This window comes from Lampetra fluviatilis, chromosome 2 (genome assembly GCF_964198595.1).
Source record: "Lampetra fluviatilis chromosome 2, kcLamFluv1.1, whole genome shotgun sequence".
Classification (NCBI taxonomy): domain Eukaryota; kingdom Metazoa; phylum Chordata; class Hyperoartia; order Petromyzontiformes; family Petromyzontidae; genus Lampetra; species Lampetra fluviatilis.
In genome coordinates this window covers 29,138,584-29,157,417 of record NC_136276.1, presented here as the reverse complement: position 1 = coordinate 29,157,417, position 18,834 = coordinate 29,138,584, and the positions used below count along the sequence as shown (strand labels likewise).

The following is an 18,834-nucleotide window of genomic DNA, read 5'->3' as shown; positions in this document are numbered from 1 at the left end:
TTAACCACAATACTTGTGGTCAAAATGCAAACAAAAACACACTGATAATATATGCATTGTCCTTGAAACTGATTGGTCCACACCAGAGACGGCTTTCTTTTGAGTCTCAATTGGTGCTAGACCACAAGTATTGTGGTTAATGCAGACATGATTCCTTGTAAAAAGGTTTCAGTTTTGTTGCCAGAAAAAGGGGGAAAACCCCTATTATTATATTTTGGTACTAGCAAAGGAGGTCTAATGATACATTTTGAAGTCGAGCATTTAAATGGTCGAATGTATTATTTTTAAAGCCGACCTTTTTCTGGTCCTGTCGACAACTTTTCGTTGGTGGGGTTGAATAATTGAATAATTTCGACCACTGGCATTCACAACACAGTCATCGGACAGAAGTTTCCAAGAAACATAACTAGTTTGGAATGTTTGGGTCCGGCATTATGGATTAAAAAAACACCAATGTCCTGTATTGTGTCCCTGGAGGCCAAGAACCGTGAGAATTTGGAGGCTCTTTGCATTTTCTCGTTCAGCGCCCTCTGCTGGATAAAAGTCGAATCTACACAAATTATCCTCGCCCCCTTTGCATTGATGTGGATATGTTACACATACAAGATACTTGGTGTATCATTAAATGTTACTAATTTCGTACTGGAGTAAAAAAAATATATAACAGTGAAGCGCAATGGATTCTGGCGGATGTGAAATTAAAGATAGAAGGAGGGTTTGCTTAATAAAAAAAATAAAAATTGTGCTCTCCCCGACGGGGAATTGAACCCCGGTCTCCCGCGTGACAGGCGGGGATACTAACCACTATACTATCGAGGACTGCACTGGATGTGTAGGCTCATGAAGCGTACTTAGACCTAAACCTTTCTCCGTTTGAGCACCCGATCTGTCAATTGACATTTTATTTTTCACACATCCCATCAGCCACGTGGCATTCTGGAAGTGCGTTATTTCAAAAGCTTTGTTTTTTTAACACGCGCAAGCATCTTTGTCTGGTTTAGATATTGATTGTCTCATCAGCAGCCAGGCTTGCTTGGACTGGTAATGTTAGAGGCATGGGTCAGAGCCGGACGCAAAACGATATAATTCAAAACTCAAAATAATGTTGTCTTTCCAAAGTGCTGACATTTGGGCTGCCAATGGCTGGTAGCGAAAGCCACGCGGTGCCGTTGCCGAGCACAAAAGACCCAAAACGTCAAAGGGGCCGTCAATAAATGACGTCACGCTATTTTGGACGATTTTTGACCCCCCCCACCTTCGTCACACGGCGTCACAAAAAGTCAGACCCCCCCCCTCAAATATGACGTCCCAAAGCTCTGCCCACCCCCCAAAAAATAAAACATTGTCATTGTAGTGCGTATTTAATGTGGCGCTGCACGCTGATGTTGTAGGAGAAAAATGTATAAAAAAGTCTATTTAATTAAGTGGAACGTGTTGTCTATATTTATTTAAAGTTGCGCATTTTGATGTGACGTCACATTTCTCAAACCTCCGCCCCTCGTCACACATCGTCACAAATGTCTGACCCCCCTCCCCCCTAGGTGCGTGACGTCATTTATGGCCGGCCCCAAAGTGCCATTTCAAAAACTTTATCCGGGGAGGGAGCAATGTTTTCCATTAAAAACGATAGTCCCATGTAAGTGTTAACGTTGTTTTGAAGCAACCTGTACAATGGAAAATGTCACTCTGCTTTTTCCCAATACCGTAACGTGTAGCTTCTCTCGCCAGCTGCAAGGGAACAATTTTAGCGTGGACCAATTTCTATTGCAACACATTCAATTAGCAGTTAAAATACTAAAGTGGAATCTTGAATGATTGATCGAACGGGTCGATCGGTGATTAAAGGGGCAGTTGTTAAATCCCACGTGGCACGAATACGTAAAAAAACTAGCACGCGCCACGATTGTTGATGGCGATTGTTGATAGCGATTGTTTTAATGGCGATTGTTGATAGCGATTGTTGAGAGCAAAAACAAGCACGTGCCACAATTGTTGATGGCAATTGTTGATAGCGAAAACAAACACGTGCCACGATTGTTGATGGCAATTGTTGATAGCGAAAACAAACACGTGCCACGATTGTTGATGGCAATTGTTGATAGCGAAAACAAGCACGTGCCATGATTGTTGTTGGCAATTGTTGATAGTGAAAACAAGCACGTGCTATGATTGTTGATGGCAATTGTTGATAGCGATTGTTTTAATGGCGATTGTTGATAGCGATTGTTGATAGTGAAAACAAACACGTGCTATGATTGTTGATGGCTATTGTTGATAGCGATTGTTTTAATGGCGATTGTTGATAGCGATTGTTGATAGCGAAAACAAGCACGTGCCATGATTGCTGATAGCGATTGTTGATAGTGAAAACAAGCACGTGGCACAATTGTTGTTGGCGATTGTTGATAGCGAAAACAAGCACGTGCCATGATTGTTGTTGGCAATTGTTGATAGTGAAAACAAGCACGTGCCACGCTTGTTGTTGGCAATTGTTGATAGTGAAAACAAGCACGTGCTATGATTGTTGTTGGCAATTGTTGATAGCGAAAACAAGCACGTGCCATGATTGTTGTTGGCAATTGTTGATAGTGAAAACAAGCACGTGGCATGATTGTTGATGGCGATTGTTGATAGTGAAAACAAGCACGTGCTATGATTGTTGATGGCGATTGTTGATAGTGAAAACAAGCACGTGCTATGATTGTTGATGGCGATTGTTGATAGTGAAAACAAACACGTGCTATGATTGTTGATGGCGATTGTTGATAGCGAAAACAAGCACGTGCCATGATTGCTGATAGCGATTGTTGATAGTGAAAACAAGCACGTGGCACAATTGTTGTTGGCGATTGTTGATAGCGAAAACAAGCACGTGCCATGATTGTTGTTGGCAATTGTTGATAGTGAAAACAAGCACGTGCCATGATTGTTGATGGCAATTGTTGATAGTGAAAACAAGCACGTGCTATGATTGTTGTTGGCAATTGTTGATAGTGAAAACAAGCACGTGCTATGATTGTTGTTGGCAATTGTTGATAGCGAAAACAAGCACGTGCCATGATTGTTGTTGGCAATTGTTGATAGTGAAAACAAGCACGTGCTATGATTGTTGATGGCGATTGTTGATAGTGAAAACAAGCACGTGCTATGATTGTTGTTGGCAATTGTTGATAGCGAAAACAAGCACGTGCCATGATTGTTGTTGGCAATTGTTGATAGTGAAAACAAGCACGTGGCATGATTGTTGATGGCGATTGTTGATAGTGAAAACAAGCACGTGCCACGCTTGTTGATGGCAATTGTTGATAGTGAAAACAAGCACGTGCCACGATTGTTGATGGCAATTGTTGATAGTGAAAACAAGCACGTGCCATGATTGTTGATGGCAATTGTTGATAGCGAAAACAAACACGTGCCATGATTGTTGATGGCAATTGTTGATAGCGAAAACAAGCACGTGGCACGCTTGTTGATGGCAATTGTTGATAGCGAAAACAAACACGTGTCACAATTGTTGACGGCGATTGTTGATAGTGAAAACAAGCACGTGGCACGCTTGTTGATGGCAATTGTTGATAGTGAAAACCAGCACGTGTCACGATAGATGGCCGCTGCCGGCAAATGAACGCCGTGAAATCGCAATTGGCGGCATGTGCCACTCCCCGCGTGACTCGCCATTCCTAATGCCGAGGAGCGATGGAGTTAACGACAATCACGCGTTCATTTCAACGTTACTGCATTTCAATAACAAATCAACCACTTTGCATTAATACCACCCAAGGAGAATAACCCAGACAGAGCAGCGTGTCTGTAAAGTTACGGGCAACTTCTTTCGCACCGTACGCGGCCAACCGTGCTAATGGGAGGTGTGTGGAGGGGCGGAGTGACGACCGACTAAATAACAACACGTGGGTTGCTAAAGCAATCGGGACCGAGAGTGGGCATAGCCCTGGCAGATTAAAACTTCGTTATTACGAGGGTGGCAACAAGGCAAGGAGCCGCACATCTCCCGAATTCACTCGGCAACGTTCGCAAGGAACAATCCGGACCCTGGCAGATTGGAACTCCATGCAGCAGCAGCAGCAGCAGGTACGACGCGTCTATAGGCTCCACGAACGAACGCGCGCATTTGTGTCCCACAGCGCAATGTGCTACTGAGCGCGTTTCGTGAACATGCAGCAGCTGTAGCTGTACGAGCAGCAGTTCGTTTTGTCTGCGAGACGCTCGTGTGAATGGAGCGGTTTTTATTTTCAAAGTGAAATCCTTGCGTCGCATCAGTGTTGTTGATGTCGCTGAAGTAATGTACGCGTATTAGACGTTGAAAATTGACGTATATCTACTGCTGGATGTAGGTCTTCTTATACACGGGTTTGTGGGGGATTGTTTGACCTTGCTTCACAATCATTGTTAGTTGGTGAACAATGCAATTTCGTTCGTCGAGTTAAGTGAGCTGACAACTGCGAAACTGTGCCCCCCTTCTGTGCCATATTCATCTTCTGATTTCATTCTTGTCACGTGTCTTCCAACTCGTATATGTATTCTAAAATAATTCTTGTCTGTTTCCTCTTTTATCGCTCTTCTGAAATGTATATCTTCCCTATCTCTCTTCTATGTGACGTCTCTTTTAAATACGTCATACCTAATTCTAAAGACATCTCTTTGGTGAGTGATATCTGGACTGGTTATATCCAAAATCGCCAACCCACATTGACCAATGTGGTGAAGTATGGTTAAACCTGACAGCGTAGGGAAGCCTTAATTCAGCAGTCGATTGGCCATGGCTGAGAATAAAATTATGATTACTTAATACATTGTTATAATTAATAAAACAACAAGAGTAAAACCTTGGATTGCGAGCATAATTCGTTCCGGAAACGTGTTTGTAATCCAAAGCACTCGTAAATAAAAGCACTCGTATATCAGTTGTGATCACGTGACGCTCGGCAGACAAAGCGTATACGTACTACTCGTATTGCAAGACCTCGCTCGTTTATCAAATTAATATTTATTTAAAAAAAATTGCTCGTCTTGCAAAACACTCGCAGACCAAGTTACTCGCAATCCAAGGTTTTACTGTATTTGATTGCTCATGAATGTGATTGTGGCCACGCAACTCAGACTACGGACCACACAGTAAACCAATGTAGTCGGCGCTCCTTCAACAGAAGAGGAACAAATTTCGATTTAAAGCTTTCGTGACTGCAGGGATTCATCTTCTTGGTTCTTTCGGTAAAGTCACGTAGAAGGGAAATAATAAAATATTTTTTTTTAATTATGTTTTATTTTTATTATTTTATTATTTCCCTTCTACGTGACTTTACCGAAAGAAACAAGAAGAAGAGGAACAGCAAACGTTCACCAAGTCTCTCCTGAAGCAGAATCAGAATATTTATTTATACTGGAGAAATCCGATGAGCTATGAAGCTCTATTTTTCACATGTCCAGTAGGGGCACGGGGTCAGAACGTTAACAACAAACAATACAACAACGAGACAGAAGTGTAAAGTATAGGCAAGGTAAAACAAATAAAACTAATTCTAGATTTGAAGCTTTCGTGACTGCAAGAATTCCTACTCTTAGTTATTTCGGTAAAGTCACGTGGGTAAAAAATTAGATTAAAACTAATAAAAAAAATTAAACTAAGCAATTTTTTACTTTACCAGGTAAAGCTCAATAAGCCCTTTCATCGTGGCCAGCAGACATTTGTCTCCAGAACATATTGCCATGCGCAAGCCTAGGAGCAGACGTCTACATTTTGCGTAAAAATGAAGTGTTCAAATCGGTTCCTCCATAAATCATGTTTGGACACACAGTCGCGTGAACACGCCCATCCCCTCGTCCGTCCGGGAGCGCTGATTGTCTCGCTTTGCGTTCGCGTTAACACGAGGTGGCCAATGCCTCACATCACAGACTCACGTCCTAGGGGTTCCGGTAGGCGAAAAGCGTAAGGGTGGGGGTGGTGGGGTGTAAGCTATGTTTGCTATGCTTCCAGGGGGCAAATTGTCTTTTTGTTGTTGTTAAAGAGCGAGGACGCACGATTTGACCGAGCAGACCGGTGTGTGTACACCGCCACTGATCCGTGTTCGCCTGTCAGCTGCGTGACCCCTGCCAGCGGTCCGGTTCACGGGGTCGTTGCCCGCGACGCGTGACGTTTGAGGCGAGACGGGGGGGGGGCGGGTCACGGGGGCCGAAGGTTTCCGTTGGGGAACTGTGGTGGGGGAGGGTTCGCTGGTGGGTGACCAGTTACGGGAGTGGAGTGAGAAGAGGGCATTTAACGCGTGTTGTCATTTTTGTACTCGTTGGTTTTTTCGGCGAATATTATTAGGTTTTTTCTATAAAGTCACGTAGGTAAAAAAATTAAAATTAATAAAAGTAAAATAAAAATAAAATAAAAATCACGACGTTTCGGAGGCAACACAAGCTTCAGTCTTCAGGTGGAACCGTCACAGCACTATAGCTGTATCAAGTGAGAGAATTTTTTTACCTACGTGACTTTACCGAAAATACCTAAGAATATGAATCCTTGCAGTCACGAAAGCTTCAAATCTTGTGGCGAAGTCAGGTAGTTGGCAATATAATTAAAAAATGACGACGTTTCGATCGCAACACAAGCGGGTCGTGTTTTGCAGATTTGCCAGGCCTGATGACGGCCGCTTGTGTTGCGATCGAAACGTCGTGATTTGTTTTATTTCATTTTATTTCTAACTACGTGACTTTACCGAAAGAACCAAAGAGAGTGGATTCCTGCAGTCACGAAAGCTTCAAATCAAGATTGTCATTTTTGTGTTTATATATAATCTAGAATTGTACTGTTGTCAATTAATCTGTCAAGCTTGTAGTCTTGCCAACGTTTAAATAAGTGTCCTCTCGTGTACAAATGAGCACCGTGTCGTGCTTGTCTTTGATTGTGGAAATTCCACATTCCTGTGATGGCAACCAGTTTTCCTGACATCACCCAGGTGCTGCTCTTGTGAGTGACCCTTGGGTGATGTAGATGTGGACATTAGGATCAACATCTATGGTTTTTTCGCTACTGTATACAGGGGACCTCGCACTTTTCGCCTTTTCTCGCGATTTTACGATGCCACAATTCATCGAGCGCGCTCGCACTTGTGGCAAATTTCGTTGCTCCATCTCTGTCGTTTGCGTCCTCAGCGGTGCATTCTCTTCTCTAGCTCCCATTGCTCACGGTCTTTTTCATCGCGGGAATCATCCATTCCAGTCCAATATATGATACCTTTGATTTGTATTTGTCCCACGGTTTGTATACTTGTATTGGGTTTTGCCAATGTCATTCTGAGCATAACGTTAGCTGAATCGATAATACGCCTGAGTTTTATCTCGACTGGGATATTAACTTCTGTGCTCGATGTTAGTTGAGCCTCGTCGAACTAACAGCTGCAATCCTCGTGCTCACTATCCACGGATGATGAGTCTTTGCAAAATCTGTAAAACAATATTGTTACTTAAAAAAAGCGCTCATTTTCAGATGTTCTCAATCATGGGCCAGTGTCGCCTACTAGTGTTGCATGGTTTCAGCTTTGTGGTCGCCGTAGTCTTTTGCAGTCTTAGGTATGTATTCATTATTGAGGTTTTATTGGGTTAGATCACGTAAATACAAATGTGCCGTTAAACCCGCCACCACCCAATAGCCAATCAGTAAGGTTTGTCATTAAACGGAACATGCCAGTTCTTTACTAGTACAGCACAGCGGTGTGTTGGAGAGCAAATCCACACATTTATATTTATGCAATCTAAAACCACCCCCAAAAAAACCTATAATATGGATGATATTGGTCGCGAAAGCCTACGTGTTAAACTGACGAACCCTTAGGTATGTATGTTGAACTTCTTTTGCACCGTACGTAGTCAACCGTGCTAATCGGATGTGCGGGGGAAGGACCACAAACGAAATGCACACACAAAGTAAGTGTACAATGGAGAGCGTGGACTGTGGTGGGGAGGGCCATACGATTTGAGATTGAAAAGCCCCGATGCGGTTATCCGGCGTGCATGTCCTTGCAGTGGACAGTCGGTGAAAACGATATCGGGTGTACAAGAAAAAAGAGAGACCGGGAAATATTTAGTTTCAAATGAACCCGTTCGCAGAGTGTATTTGAAAAAAAATGTGACTGACTCCGCGTGGGCCAAGCGATGAACATTCCTCCTTTAATCTCAACGTGTTGCTTGAATTCCCATGCCGATGGACTAATCTTGCTAATGCGTCAAATGCTGCTCCCCGCTGCTGCGAATGCTGTTGTACTCGGCTTCAGGGATGGGATTCCTGAGTGGAATATAAGGTGTGATTTATAACCATGACACTGTTGGGTTCTTTTCTCGCCAAAGCTGGGGTGTGCCCAGTTTTGTTTATATAAGCATGCTACATCAAATATCTATAACATGCGAAATTTCAAAGGAGTCTTTTAAATCTACAACAGGAAGTAATTCTGCAGTTGCCATATGGGCGAGTACCTCCAATCTGACGTTAATCCATGTTGACGTGTACCTTAATCCAGCGTAGTTGCAGCTCTTCCCTATGAAGTGTTGTCATTCACACCTTGCCGTACCCACCGGCTACATTTCTTCTATGCACTGCAGCTCGTACCATCTCTGAAAGAGACCTTAAAAAAATATTCATTACCTTGCTGCAGCATTTTGAGAATTGCAACAATATATTTTTTATTAAATTCTAAATTGTGAAAAGTATGATTATTAGCATTTACACTAAGCATTCGATGTCCTGTGAAAGGGACACATTTTTTTTAACTGGTTGTGTTTGTCTTTATGAGGACCCAATCGTCTACTTTCTAAGTCTGGAGAGTGGCATTTTCGAATACCCATAAGTTAAGTTTGCTCAAACGACAGTGGTTGAGTGGCATTTTCAAATTAGATAAACAGTCGGATTCAACACGTCTAATTCAAATTGCATGAGAGCTATTGAACATTGCTTTTCAACTTCAGGATTCACAAGAGCGCTAGGGGTCTGGTGTTCCATGCCCTACGATTATAACCGGTAGACCCATTTGAAGGGGTACCTCCTCTCCTTGGGGAGGTGAAGAAGACTGGCAGCCGTGAAAAGATGGGAAGTCTGTGTGATTTCAGGCCTCAATTTGTAAGCTACCCATCTTCACCACAACATTGCCAAAAGCAGTTATTACGATTTTTTTTTTTACAATTTACAATATTTCACAAACGCATTTTATTAATGGAACACCCTGTTTGTTTTTTTTATCATGGAGTGTTATTTAGTAACTTAAGGAAAAATAAGTTGTTTAAAATTAGTTTTAAAATAATGCTTTAAGCCTCCTAGTTTTGTCGTGGACGCATTCTGTTTAATAATGAATTCTCGCTGCACTTGGAAAAAGCTGCAAATCCATCATCGCACGAGGAGCAGATTAAAGCATTTCTTGGCAGCGCGCGCGACGATGACTGATGAGAGTGGAGAGCGAGAACATTTTCTGACGAGGGCAAACAAAAAAAAGCACCGCATCTCCAGGAGGTGATGCTGGCGTTGAGCTTCTTGACGTCTCTCTCTCTCTGGGTGTTGTGACAATGGCAATGGCTTCTGTGGGCACGGGGTTATAGGGGTAACCACGGAGGGAGGGGTCAAAAGAGTTGCAGTCGCCATGATCTGGGTGAGGTGGAGGGGGTGAGGCTCTGCCTCTCCCCCGTAAGCCCTTTGGGGCCCACAATGCCTCTCGCTGATCTCGTCAGGGAGCATAAATCATCACGCAAACTTCCAGGCGTCATCGCAGCAGCAACAGCAGCGGCTTTTGTTAAGCCATCGAACAAAGAACTCTCACCTGCATCGCGCGCTTTCAGGTGCGCGCTTCTGCGGCCGTCTGGAACGCTCTTCCTTTCCGATATTCGGGAGCCACCGGAGCTGTGCACTTTTACATCCAGATTGAAAACTAATTTCTTTGGAACTGCCTTTTTGTTTTTTAGTTTGTTATCCTAACACCGTCGCACCTCCCGATTAGGACGGTTGGCTACATGTGGTGCGAAAGAAATTCAACATGTTTACATACGTACATAGGGGGCTAAAGCGGATTGCACCCCCCCTCCCACTACTGAAGGCTCAACCCCCCTCATCCATTGCCTGATCGATGGCCACCCAGAACAAGACGATGTGAGGTGTCTGTAGAAGGCAATGCAGCAAGTTCGTCATCTCTCGTACTTCAGAGTTTCCCTAGGCACTTCAACTTGCTCCGGCATGTAATAGTAAAGTTCGACCTAAACGAAAAAAAGTGTTTTGGGGAAACAATGCAAGGCCAGAAACTCGAGAAAATTATTCTTGAGACACAACGAGGCATTCCGATGTAAATAGTACATGATTATCAATGCACCCACGGATATAATGTGTTTAAAAAAAATAATAATTTGACATGGCCAATGCATTCAGGTCTCCTGTGTAAAATGCATCTGCTTAAATGTTTACATGACGAACATGACTGACTGATTCTGATCTATTAATATGGATGGTATATTTTGAAAAATATGAACAATGCCCTTTGTTTATCCAGGAAATATTCACCCCGTCCCGAGGCACCTTTTTTCAGACACGCCTTTTTACATTGGGATGCCAACATCATTTAATGAGTGGCAAGTGAGAGGAAGCCCGGGTACCCAGAGAAAACCCAGGGACTATCTCCCAAAGGTCCACTCACATTGATTCGGGACTCGGTGTGCTGTATTGACATCTGCTGGGCCACTTCCCGTCCCGGTGAATGCAGCAGCTTCACAATTGTCGTTGTAATCCACCAACCCTTGCCTCTAAAGTGCTAGATCACAGACGCGCGCCACCATTTCTGACTGAATGTCATCAACCAGGAGTGTGTGTGTGATATATATGTGGGGAGTGGTAGTGTAGTGGTTTGCGCGCTGCGCTACAAACCCGGCGATCCGAGTTCGTTTCCCGTTCACGGCCAACACCCCAGTGACGATTTTCTGCACCGGTCCTGGGTCTCCTCCCCTAGGTTGACTCGGCCTCAAATGAGTACATGTTGCGGTGTTTAAACATCATCACTGGGGACAAGGGTGGTCGGGCGTGGTGCTGGCCACCCACCCCCTCGTGTACTGTGCCGGCCTTCATAGGTGCTCGCTAACAGCACTTGCCCCATCTGTCTGTTAAAGCTATACGGGGGATCTTTGTCTTTGATATATGTGGTGGTACAGTGGTTGGCGCGCCGCGCTACGACGGCCAGCACCAAGTGCCCATGATCTCAACCGGTCCTGGACCTCGGCTCGGTCGGCTCGATCCCAAATCGGTACCTGGTGTGGTGCGTTAACATCACCTCTAGGGAGGCAAAGGTGGTGGTCCAGCGTGGCCCTGTTGTTGTCACGTTCTGACCTGCCCCTACTGGACATTTGTGAAAAAGAGCTTTATTATAGCAGCTAATCGGATTCCTCCAGTGTATATATATATAATATTCAGATTTCTGTACCGTGCCAGCTTTCATTAAGCGATCGCTAACAGCACTTGCCCCAACAGCCCCTGAAGGCTAAACGCGGGGGATCTCTTTGTCTTTGTGTGTGTATTTATAAACTCTCATTTTTATTTGGTTGCTTCAGAAGGAAGAGAAACAACATCGGACCCCACCCCACAGCAAACACACACAATCAAATAAAGACAAAGTATTTCCACACATTGAATACAAAGTAATAGTTAATCACAAAAACAAAAAGTCCCTCCACGCCTAATTTTGGAAAACTCGCGATCATGACACACGGAGCGGTTGAAATCACAATGCAGCCTGGGCGAAAACAAGTCTAAGAAGAAAATAAATATTTGAAATGATTTGTTTGTACCATCGCATTGGGCTGTTGCATAATGTGCGTTCTTCGGGTCGGTATTCAATTTCACCTATTGTTTATTCTGTTTATAATTAAGCAGTGTGCTGAACGCTTTAATTACTCTAATCTAATATCAATGGACGGTACGGGTTTAAAAAGAAAACATGCTATTTAGACTTGTGTTGTACAATTCTTAGCATTCAATCCAAGGCCGTAATTACAATATATATTGGGGGGGGGGGGGGGGGGGGGGCGCATCTCCGCATCCCCAATATTCAAATATGCTCAATGTCCCCCTCCAATACATTGCTATAAAAAAATTGCTATGTAAATAAAAACAACAATTTGCTAAACCTTGGCCACAATATCTGGACTTGTCTTTATATAAATCAATGCATAGATTTCTGTTTATATGATTGTGGTTATGGTTGTACTTTATTAATCTCTAATCTCTGCCATTACATACAATGAAACATGCAAGAAATGGTAAAAAAGTAAAAACAGAGCAATGTAATACAATACACTATTATACATCATTGTAAAAAAATAAAAAAGTCCATCCCATGTGTTAGTGAACTTTTTAATATTTTAGGCAGGAAATGAGTTTTCAAATTTAGATAATTTTCTGGGTTGGGACCCCCAGACACCCTGGAAGATTTGCCCCCCCCCCCCCCCCCAATGTTGACTCCATGGCTATGGCCTTGATTCAACCACTCCTTAGGATTTAACCGTCGATGTGTTTATACATATTTCGAAATAGCAAGTAACATACATTTATTTATTTATTAGACGCCAAATAAAGTCTCCACCGATACAGACAAAGCATCTCACGTGTCCCCTCCCTACCCCTACAATGGGAATGTTTCCACAGCAATGGTATTAGTGTCGATATTCAAAATCAACTGTTTTATTTTTTATCCTTTATTAAGTCAGAAAAATCTCAAATGAATTTCAGGACTTTTTGAACAATTACATTCACTTAGTCTTGCATGGGGTCGGAAACGCACAATGCAAATCTTACACTTACGTGGGGGAAAACCACCTTACGCGTCGCCCAGACGATTCACGTTTCTTTTTGATGCCCTGCCATGTCCCGGCTACCTCCATAGTCCAACGTTGGTATTTTCACCAAGTCTGAACCACCAACCCGTGCCTCCCCAAGTGCTTGATCAAAAGCTTGCACTCTCGTGCTTGGCTTTGTTTCGTGCATAGGAGGCAATTCTATTTTTATGTACCGTATACAATCATGGGCATGGCTTCCATAATAGTTTTTGGATTGGCATGGCTTCTTTTTTATTAAAGTGTGGGTTTTCTCCCGAGTTTCATCAGCTTCAAGTGGTGCCTATAATTGAACGTCCACATTCCTGTGACGAGGTCTACCACTGATTTTTCAATGTGAGAGTTGTAGAGTTGCCCATTTTTAGATGGCGGTAGAGCAATGGATTATTGAACCTATCTGTGTGGAGTGAATTGGTTTTCTCTACATTCATTGTCATTTCTCCCACTTGACGAACACTCATCAGTGGAATCGGTCAAACATCCCAATGTAGAACCCTCCTGAAAAGAAAGTAAAAATTCACTGACGCTCTGCTGAAGGCGAGTTGCCCAAAAATGTTTGGCCATCCCTTTAGGCGGCTAATAAATATTTTTTGTTGTTGCCTGCTATTTATAAATACATATAACACACGGACGAATAAATCCTAAGGGGTGTTTGAAATTTTAATAATTGTACAGCAGTAATCTAAATAGCATGTTAACAAACAAAGCAAACCTGTACCGTCCCAGGGACATGACTGGAGGTCATTCAGGAGTCTCATCTTGGTTGACCGGGAATTGAACTTCCATCGCAATTGGTAGCCCAGCTGATTTGCCAAACTCGCCGCTACACGCGAGCGACATCCTGCTCGTTTCCTCTTCTCCCGACGATTATTTAACGAGCCATTTATATTGTGTTCGAAATACCAGTGCAGACCAAACTTGGCTGGGCTGCGATAAACCGCGTGCACCGCTTTTAATGATGAAGGCAAGCTGGCTTACGATTGGCTGGAGTTTTTTTTTACCATGTTGCGACAGTGAACCAAGATATTTTTAGTTTCGAACGGGGCTGAGAAAGGAGTGATTATGGCCTGTTGCTAAACCGTCCTGGTGCTTTTTGTCCTGTTTGTTGTCCTTCCTCCGCACCTCCGATTAGCACGGTTACATATGTACGGTGTGAAAGAAGTTCTACATACATATATGTGTGTGTGTGTTGGTGCTTCATTGAGCATCCGTAAAACGATTGCTGCAAGTTGAGCGATTTTTTTTTCTTTTTTAAAGTATCTCTGACCCGATGTGGCCTCTCAGAAAAGATCCAGAATGCACTGCGTGTGTACACACAAGCCTTTGACACAAGCTTCGACTTTATTGAGGCCTCCCCGTTATTGCGTGCAACTCACAAGACCGATTTGAAAACAGACCCTGTAAGCACTCGACGTATTTTTTTGCACTACACGCTTGAACGATTCACCCCCCCATTCGATGAATTGTCATGAATCAAGGTCGTCGTAACATACGAGAATAACATTCTCCTTTTTGCCATCTCCTTTTGTATTGTTTCTCCATTACACCCGTCCCATTTTTGTACAATCGCCTTTGCTCCATCACTCACTTTTTATGCACACACATCATAAATACAGCAAAGTAATCGATTCTCACTCGCACAAATTCTACGCGTGTATCCCGAGCGCAAGAGTCAATATGAAATCGATGGATCTGTTCCACGCTTTCTTTTCATTTATCAAGGGCAAGCAATTTGAAGGCAAGCGGAGGAAATGTCTTGTCTGTGATTCCCACAACGCTCCGTTTACACCATCTGCGTGTACCCTTCAAAGTTCGGTTATTGATAGCCAAATGCTCGTGTCAGACCATGAGTGTTTTTTTAGTATTTACAGATGCCCTTGCTACGGGGACTTTTTTTCGGTTAAGTGGCCTCTGCACTACTAAGTAGTTTGAGGCGGGGGGGGGGTATCTATACAGAGTTCTGCAGTGCAAAGGGGAGCCACCGGCCAGACTAGCCCAAAGGCTTGCGAACATGCACACGTGTGTGTGTGTGTGCGCGTGTGCTGGAGGTGGCATGTGAAGAGACGTGTCTGACTGTCTGTTTTTTTTTTAAACCCCGTTGACATTTCAACCGTGCTTTCCGCATGTAGGCGCAACGTCTATTTCAGTTTGTACCTCCTTGACAGCAGTCGCATGCCTCGTTGACATAGTAATATCACACTGGCGTCTGCTTAATTAACGGTTTAAGCACTTACCTTGCCCAAACCACGAGACCTGCGCTGCAAGCCTTGCAGGAGAGAGTGTGTGTGTGCAAATATATATACTCTTAGTTCTTTCGGTAAAGTCACGTAAATGAAATTAAAATAATTTTTTTTATTTTTTATTAATTTTAATTTCATTTTTTACCTACGTGACTTTACCGAAATAACTAAGAGTATGAATCCTTGCAGTCACGGAAGCTTCAAATCTAGAATGCAAATATATAATTTAAATACATTGACAACTTATTTGCAATGTGTCAATTGGCTGCCTATTATGGCTTAAAACTTGTTTCTTTTATACCTTTTTTGGTGTGTTTGTTTTGTTTTTGAGTACTTCAGTGACCATGCTGATACCGGAGAAGCGGATTGTGTCATTTGGTGCGCGCTCGGGGCTCAAACTCCGGTCTCGGGAGTATGTGTGGCCTGTGTGTTTTGTGAGCCCTTCGCTTTGGCTGGGGTTCTCAAGTCCAGTAAAAGATCGGAGCCACTTTTGCCTACCGATCCAAGCTTTGACCGGCGCATCTTGTGAGCACCACGAGTCACAAGATCGCATTGGCTACTTTTTAGGCGATGCCTAATGAATAAAACATGCAGATTTGCTTTTTTTTTTATTCAGTCTTGTTAAGTACCAGCATGGTGAAGTACGATCAGATAAGTCGCATAACCCATACAGCATGGGGGGAGTCCTTTACTCAGCAATCCTTCTGAATGTTAGGGTAGCCACCTATTAAATATTTGACAATGCATTTCTTTATCACTTGTGGTGTAACGTACATATGTTATTGCGTTTTATAAATTGAAATTGCGCTGTCTAAGCATTTCCAATGGACCATTTGTGGTCTACCCAGTGAAATACAAAAATAACTCAACACATGAGTCCAACACAGTGGCCTTAAAAGTTAAAGTATATCATAGGTGACGATTTGGGCAATGGGCCTTCTTCACAGCACATGTGCCGAAACGCCTCCTATTCTGTACTTTTTAAGGTGGCGTTAATGAGCAAAGTCAGTGGACCACTGCCAACGCAGTATCACCTGGATAATTAGTTTAACCTGCAAACTCCAGACAGAGCATCAATCATGCCATTGATACAGTAGCACATGGACAAATAATGTAATCCGAATTCCACCCACGGGTTTTTGTTGTTGGCATTTTTGCTGTCCCAGTTCTTTTAAATCTTAAAAACTCTCACAGTACCGAATGTTCGCAACCTCTTGACCCGAGTAGCTTGAGCACACAGACTGAATTGCGCCCCCGCAGCCTCGCTCTTAAATTGCATTGCAACGCTGTTTTACATGATATCGTCATGGAAGGCACAAGTGTGTGTGTGTGGTTTTATTTTGAATAGCTGAGTCAGTCTTTAAAACAATTTGAGCTTTTAAAAATACATACGTAAAAAGTGCAGATTTACAGTATTAGGCAACGTCACTACATGTATATCATTTCATAGTCTGATATCAAACAACAGTTAAAATAACAGTTTTTATTCACATACCTGTTCCTTCACATCTCAATTACATTATCAAAAATATGACAAGGTTTATGGCCCTTTGTTTTATTCAAAAACATCTGAAATGTTTTGATATTTCAGAACGGTATTGAAATACAAATGCGTTTTTCTGCGGACGCATCGACAAGAAAGCAGTGGCAGTCTTTGTTAAAAAAATGGCTCCTTTTAGTTTACATTTTGGTGTAGAATTTTAAGAGTTCTTTTCACTTTCCGCTTTGAAATGCGTTTTACTTGCAATTCGTCCACTGGCTGCTGATTTTAACTTGTTTTTGTTGATTTGATCAACAAAATGTTCAGTACAGAAGTGAAGCAAAGTGTTTTGAGACATCCTTATGATGTTAGTTGTGGAGGGGGGCTCTCGATTGTAGAGTTTTTGCAGAGAACCTTGAAGCTGATGGAGTGGGCAGGCGAATCATCTTTGCGTCAAGTGTTTCCTTCAGCTGCCGCACAACGGTGTGACCACCCGCAGACGACGGCATGCACCTTCTTCCTTCCTCCGTTCATTCATATTCCACAATTCGACATTCACAACAAACACTGCTTGAAGCAAACTGCTCGTGGAATTACACCGGTACTATGGGTTTTGTCAATTTTTGATGGATTAATTTTCTAGAGGGCCATATCTTTTTTTTCAGGTTAACTTGTTGATTGCATAATCAATGCTGGTTGTTGTTAAAGGTCCACATTTCATATCGCCTTCCCGGTTGACAGCCTGCTCTTTGCACCAACCGTAACTGAAGCAGTGGCAGAGCGCCTGTGGTCTCCTCTTCCAGCCTTTCTTGAATTGATTCTTCTCCCGCTGAACTTGGGTTGAGTGTCTTCGCTTTTCCGGCACTTCCCAAGTGTCCGTTTTTACATTTCGTCGTCGTTGTTTTCTTTATTGGACGCAGCAGCTGTTCTTGTGGCCGTTAGAATCCTTGAAACGCAGTCGCATCTTGGGCCGGTATTTCTCCAGGTACAGCAGCTGCTTGCTGTTAATAGCCCCTCGTCGTTTTCTGTAGGGGCAGTAACCAGAGGGCAATCATCACCTCCGATTTAGCAAGGTTGGCTACACATGGTGCGAAATAAGTTCAAGTTCAACATTCGTTATGCATTTTACTCCCAAGCCAATGAGAAGCTCCATTTGGTCTTATGAAAAAAAAGTGCAGCTTTGTTTTAATCCCGGCAACGTCTTACAGATTCTTAACTTATTTTCAGGAGGGGGTCCTACAGGGTAATTTTTTGGCCAATTTCATTCTAAATGAGGTGGCGTGTTTGGAGGAAACCAGCGCGCCCGGAGAAAACTCGCACACGAGGGGATATCGGTCAAACCTCTGGACAGATGTGTTCGGTTCACTTGCTCGTGTGCTTATGTCCTGGCCACCTTGCAGCTCAATGGGTTGCAATTTAAACGAATTTTCACATGTCCCCTTATCCACCGTCACTGCCAACATAATGAATCGATCTTGATTTGAAGTTTTTGTGACTGCAAGAATCCATACTCTTTGGTTCTTTCGGTAAAGTCGCGTGACTTTACCGAAAGAACCAACGAGTATAATGCATCGAAGGCATGGGTTGCCACACCTGGCTAACGAGGCCACTATAACCTCCTGAGCTAACACCACCTCTGTGGGTAGTCCAATGATGATTGACTGCCCGACGGCAATTACTGCTCCCGACCATGGCAACGTGGAATTTCCACGACTGTCGCAGAGCTTGCCAGTTGAGATGAGCGGGGAAAAAGAGTCACGAGGGGGCAGTGTTGGACCGCTCTGGCACGAAACTTCGAGGCAAGAGACCGATGCCTCCACACCGGCGGTGATTAACTCGGTCTCGGTGGTGAGGGGAATGACAAAATCAAATAACGGCAGTGCATATTCTTGGATTTTTTTCGGTAAAGTCGCGTAGGTAAAAATAAAATAAATAAAAGTAAAATAAGAATAAAATAAAAAATCACGACGTTTCGGAGAAACCACAAGATTCCGTCTTGTGTTGCCTCCGAAACTAAAATTAAAATTAATAAAAGTAAAATTAAATAAAAAAAATCACGACGTTTCGGAGGCAACACAAGCTTCCGTCTTGTGTTGCCTCCAAAAGGTCGTGATTTATTTTATTTTAATTTAACTTTTATTAATTAAAAAAAATTTTTTTACCTACGTGACTTTACCGGGAAAAACCCAAGAATATGAATCCTTGCAGTCAAGAAAGCTTCAAATCTAGAAACGGCAGTACAGTCCAAACATAATTTAATTT

The 18,834-nt window shown here is 43.1% G+C and overlaps 1 protein-coding gene and 1 non-coding gene across 3 annotated transcripts in view; both read right to left on the bottom strand.

Moving 5' to 3' along the window:
- Positions 1–747: 747 nt before the first annotated feature.
- Positions 748–819, bottom strand: TRNAD-GUC (transfer RNA aspartic acid (anticodon GUC)). Its single transcript has one exon. It is a non-coding gene; the product is annotated as a tRNA-Asp (tRNA).
- Positions 820–16,419: 15,600 nt separating this feature from the next.
- The window catches only part of PTP4A1 (protein tyrosine phosphatase 4A1), an 80,313-nt gene continuing 77,898 nt past the window's right edge, over positions 16,420–18,834 (bottom strand). For both annotated transcript variants that reach the window (XM_078866135.1, XM_078866125.1), the window contains one exon: positions 16,420–17,597. In XM_078866135.1, coding sequence (XP_078722261.1) covers positions 17,480–17,597 — 118 coding nt within the window. In that variant the 3' untranslated portion in view covers positions 16,420–17,479. The remainder of the gene's footprint in view (positions 17,598–18,834) is intronic.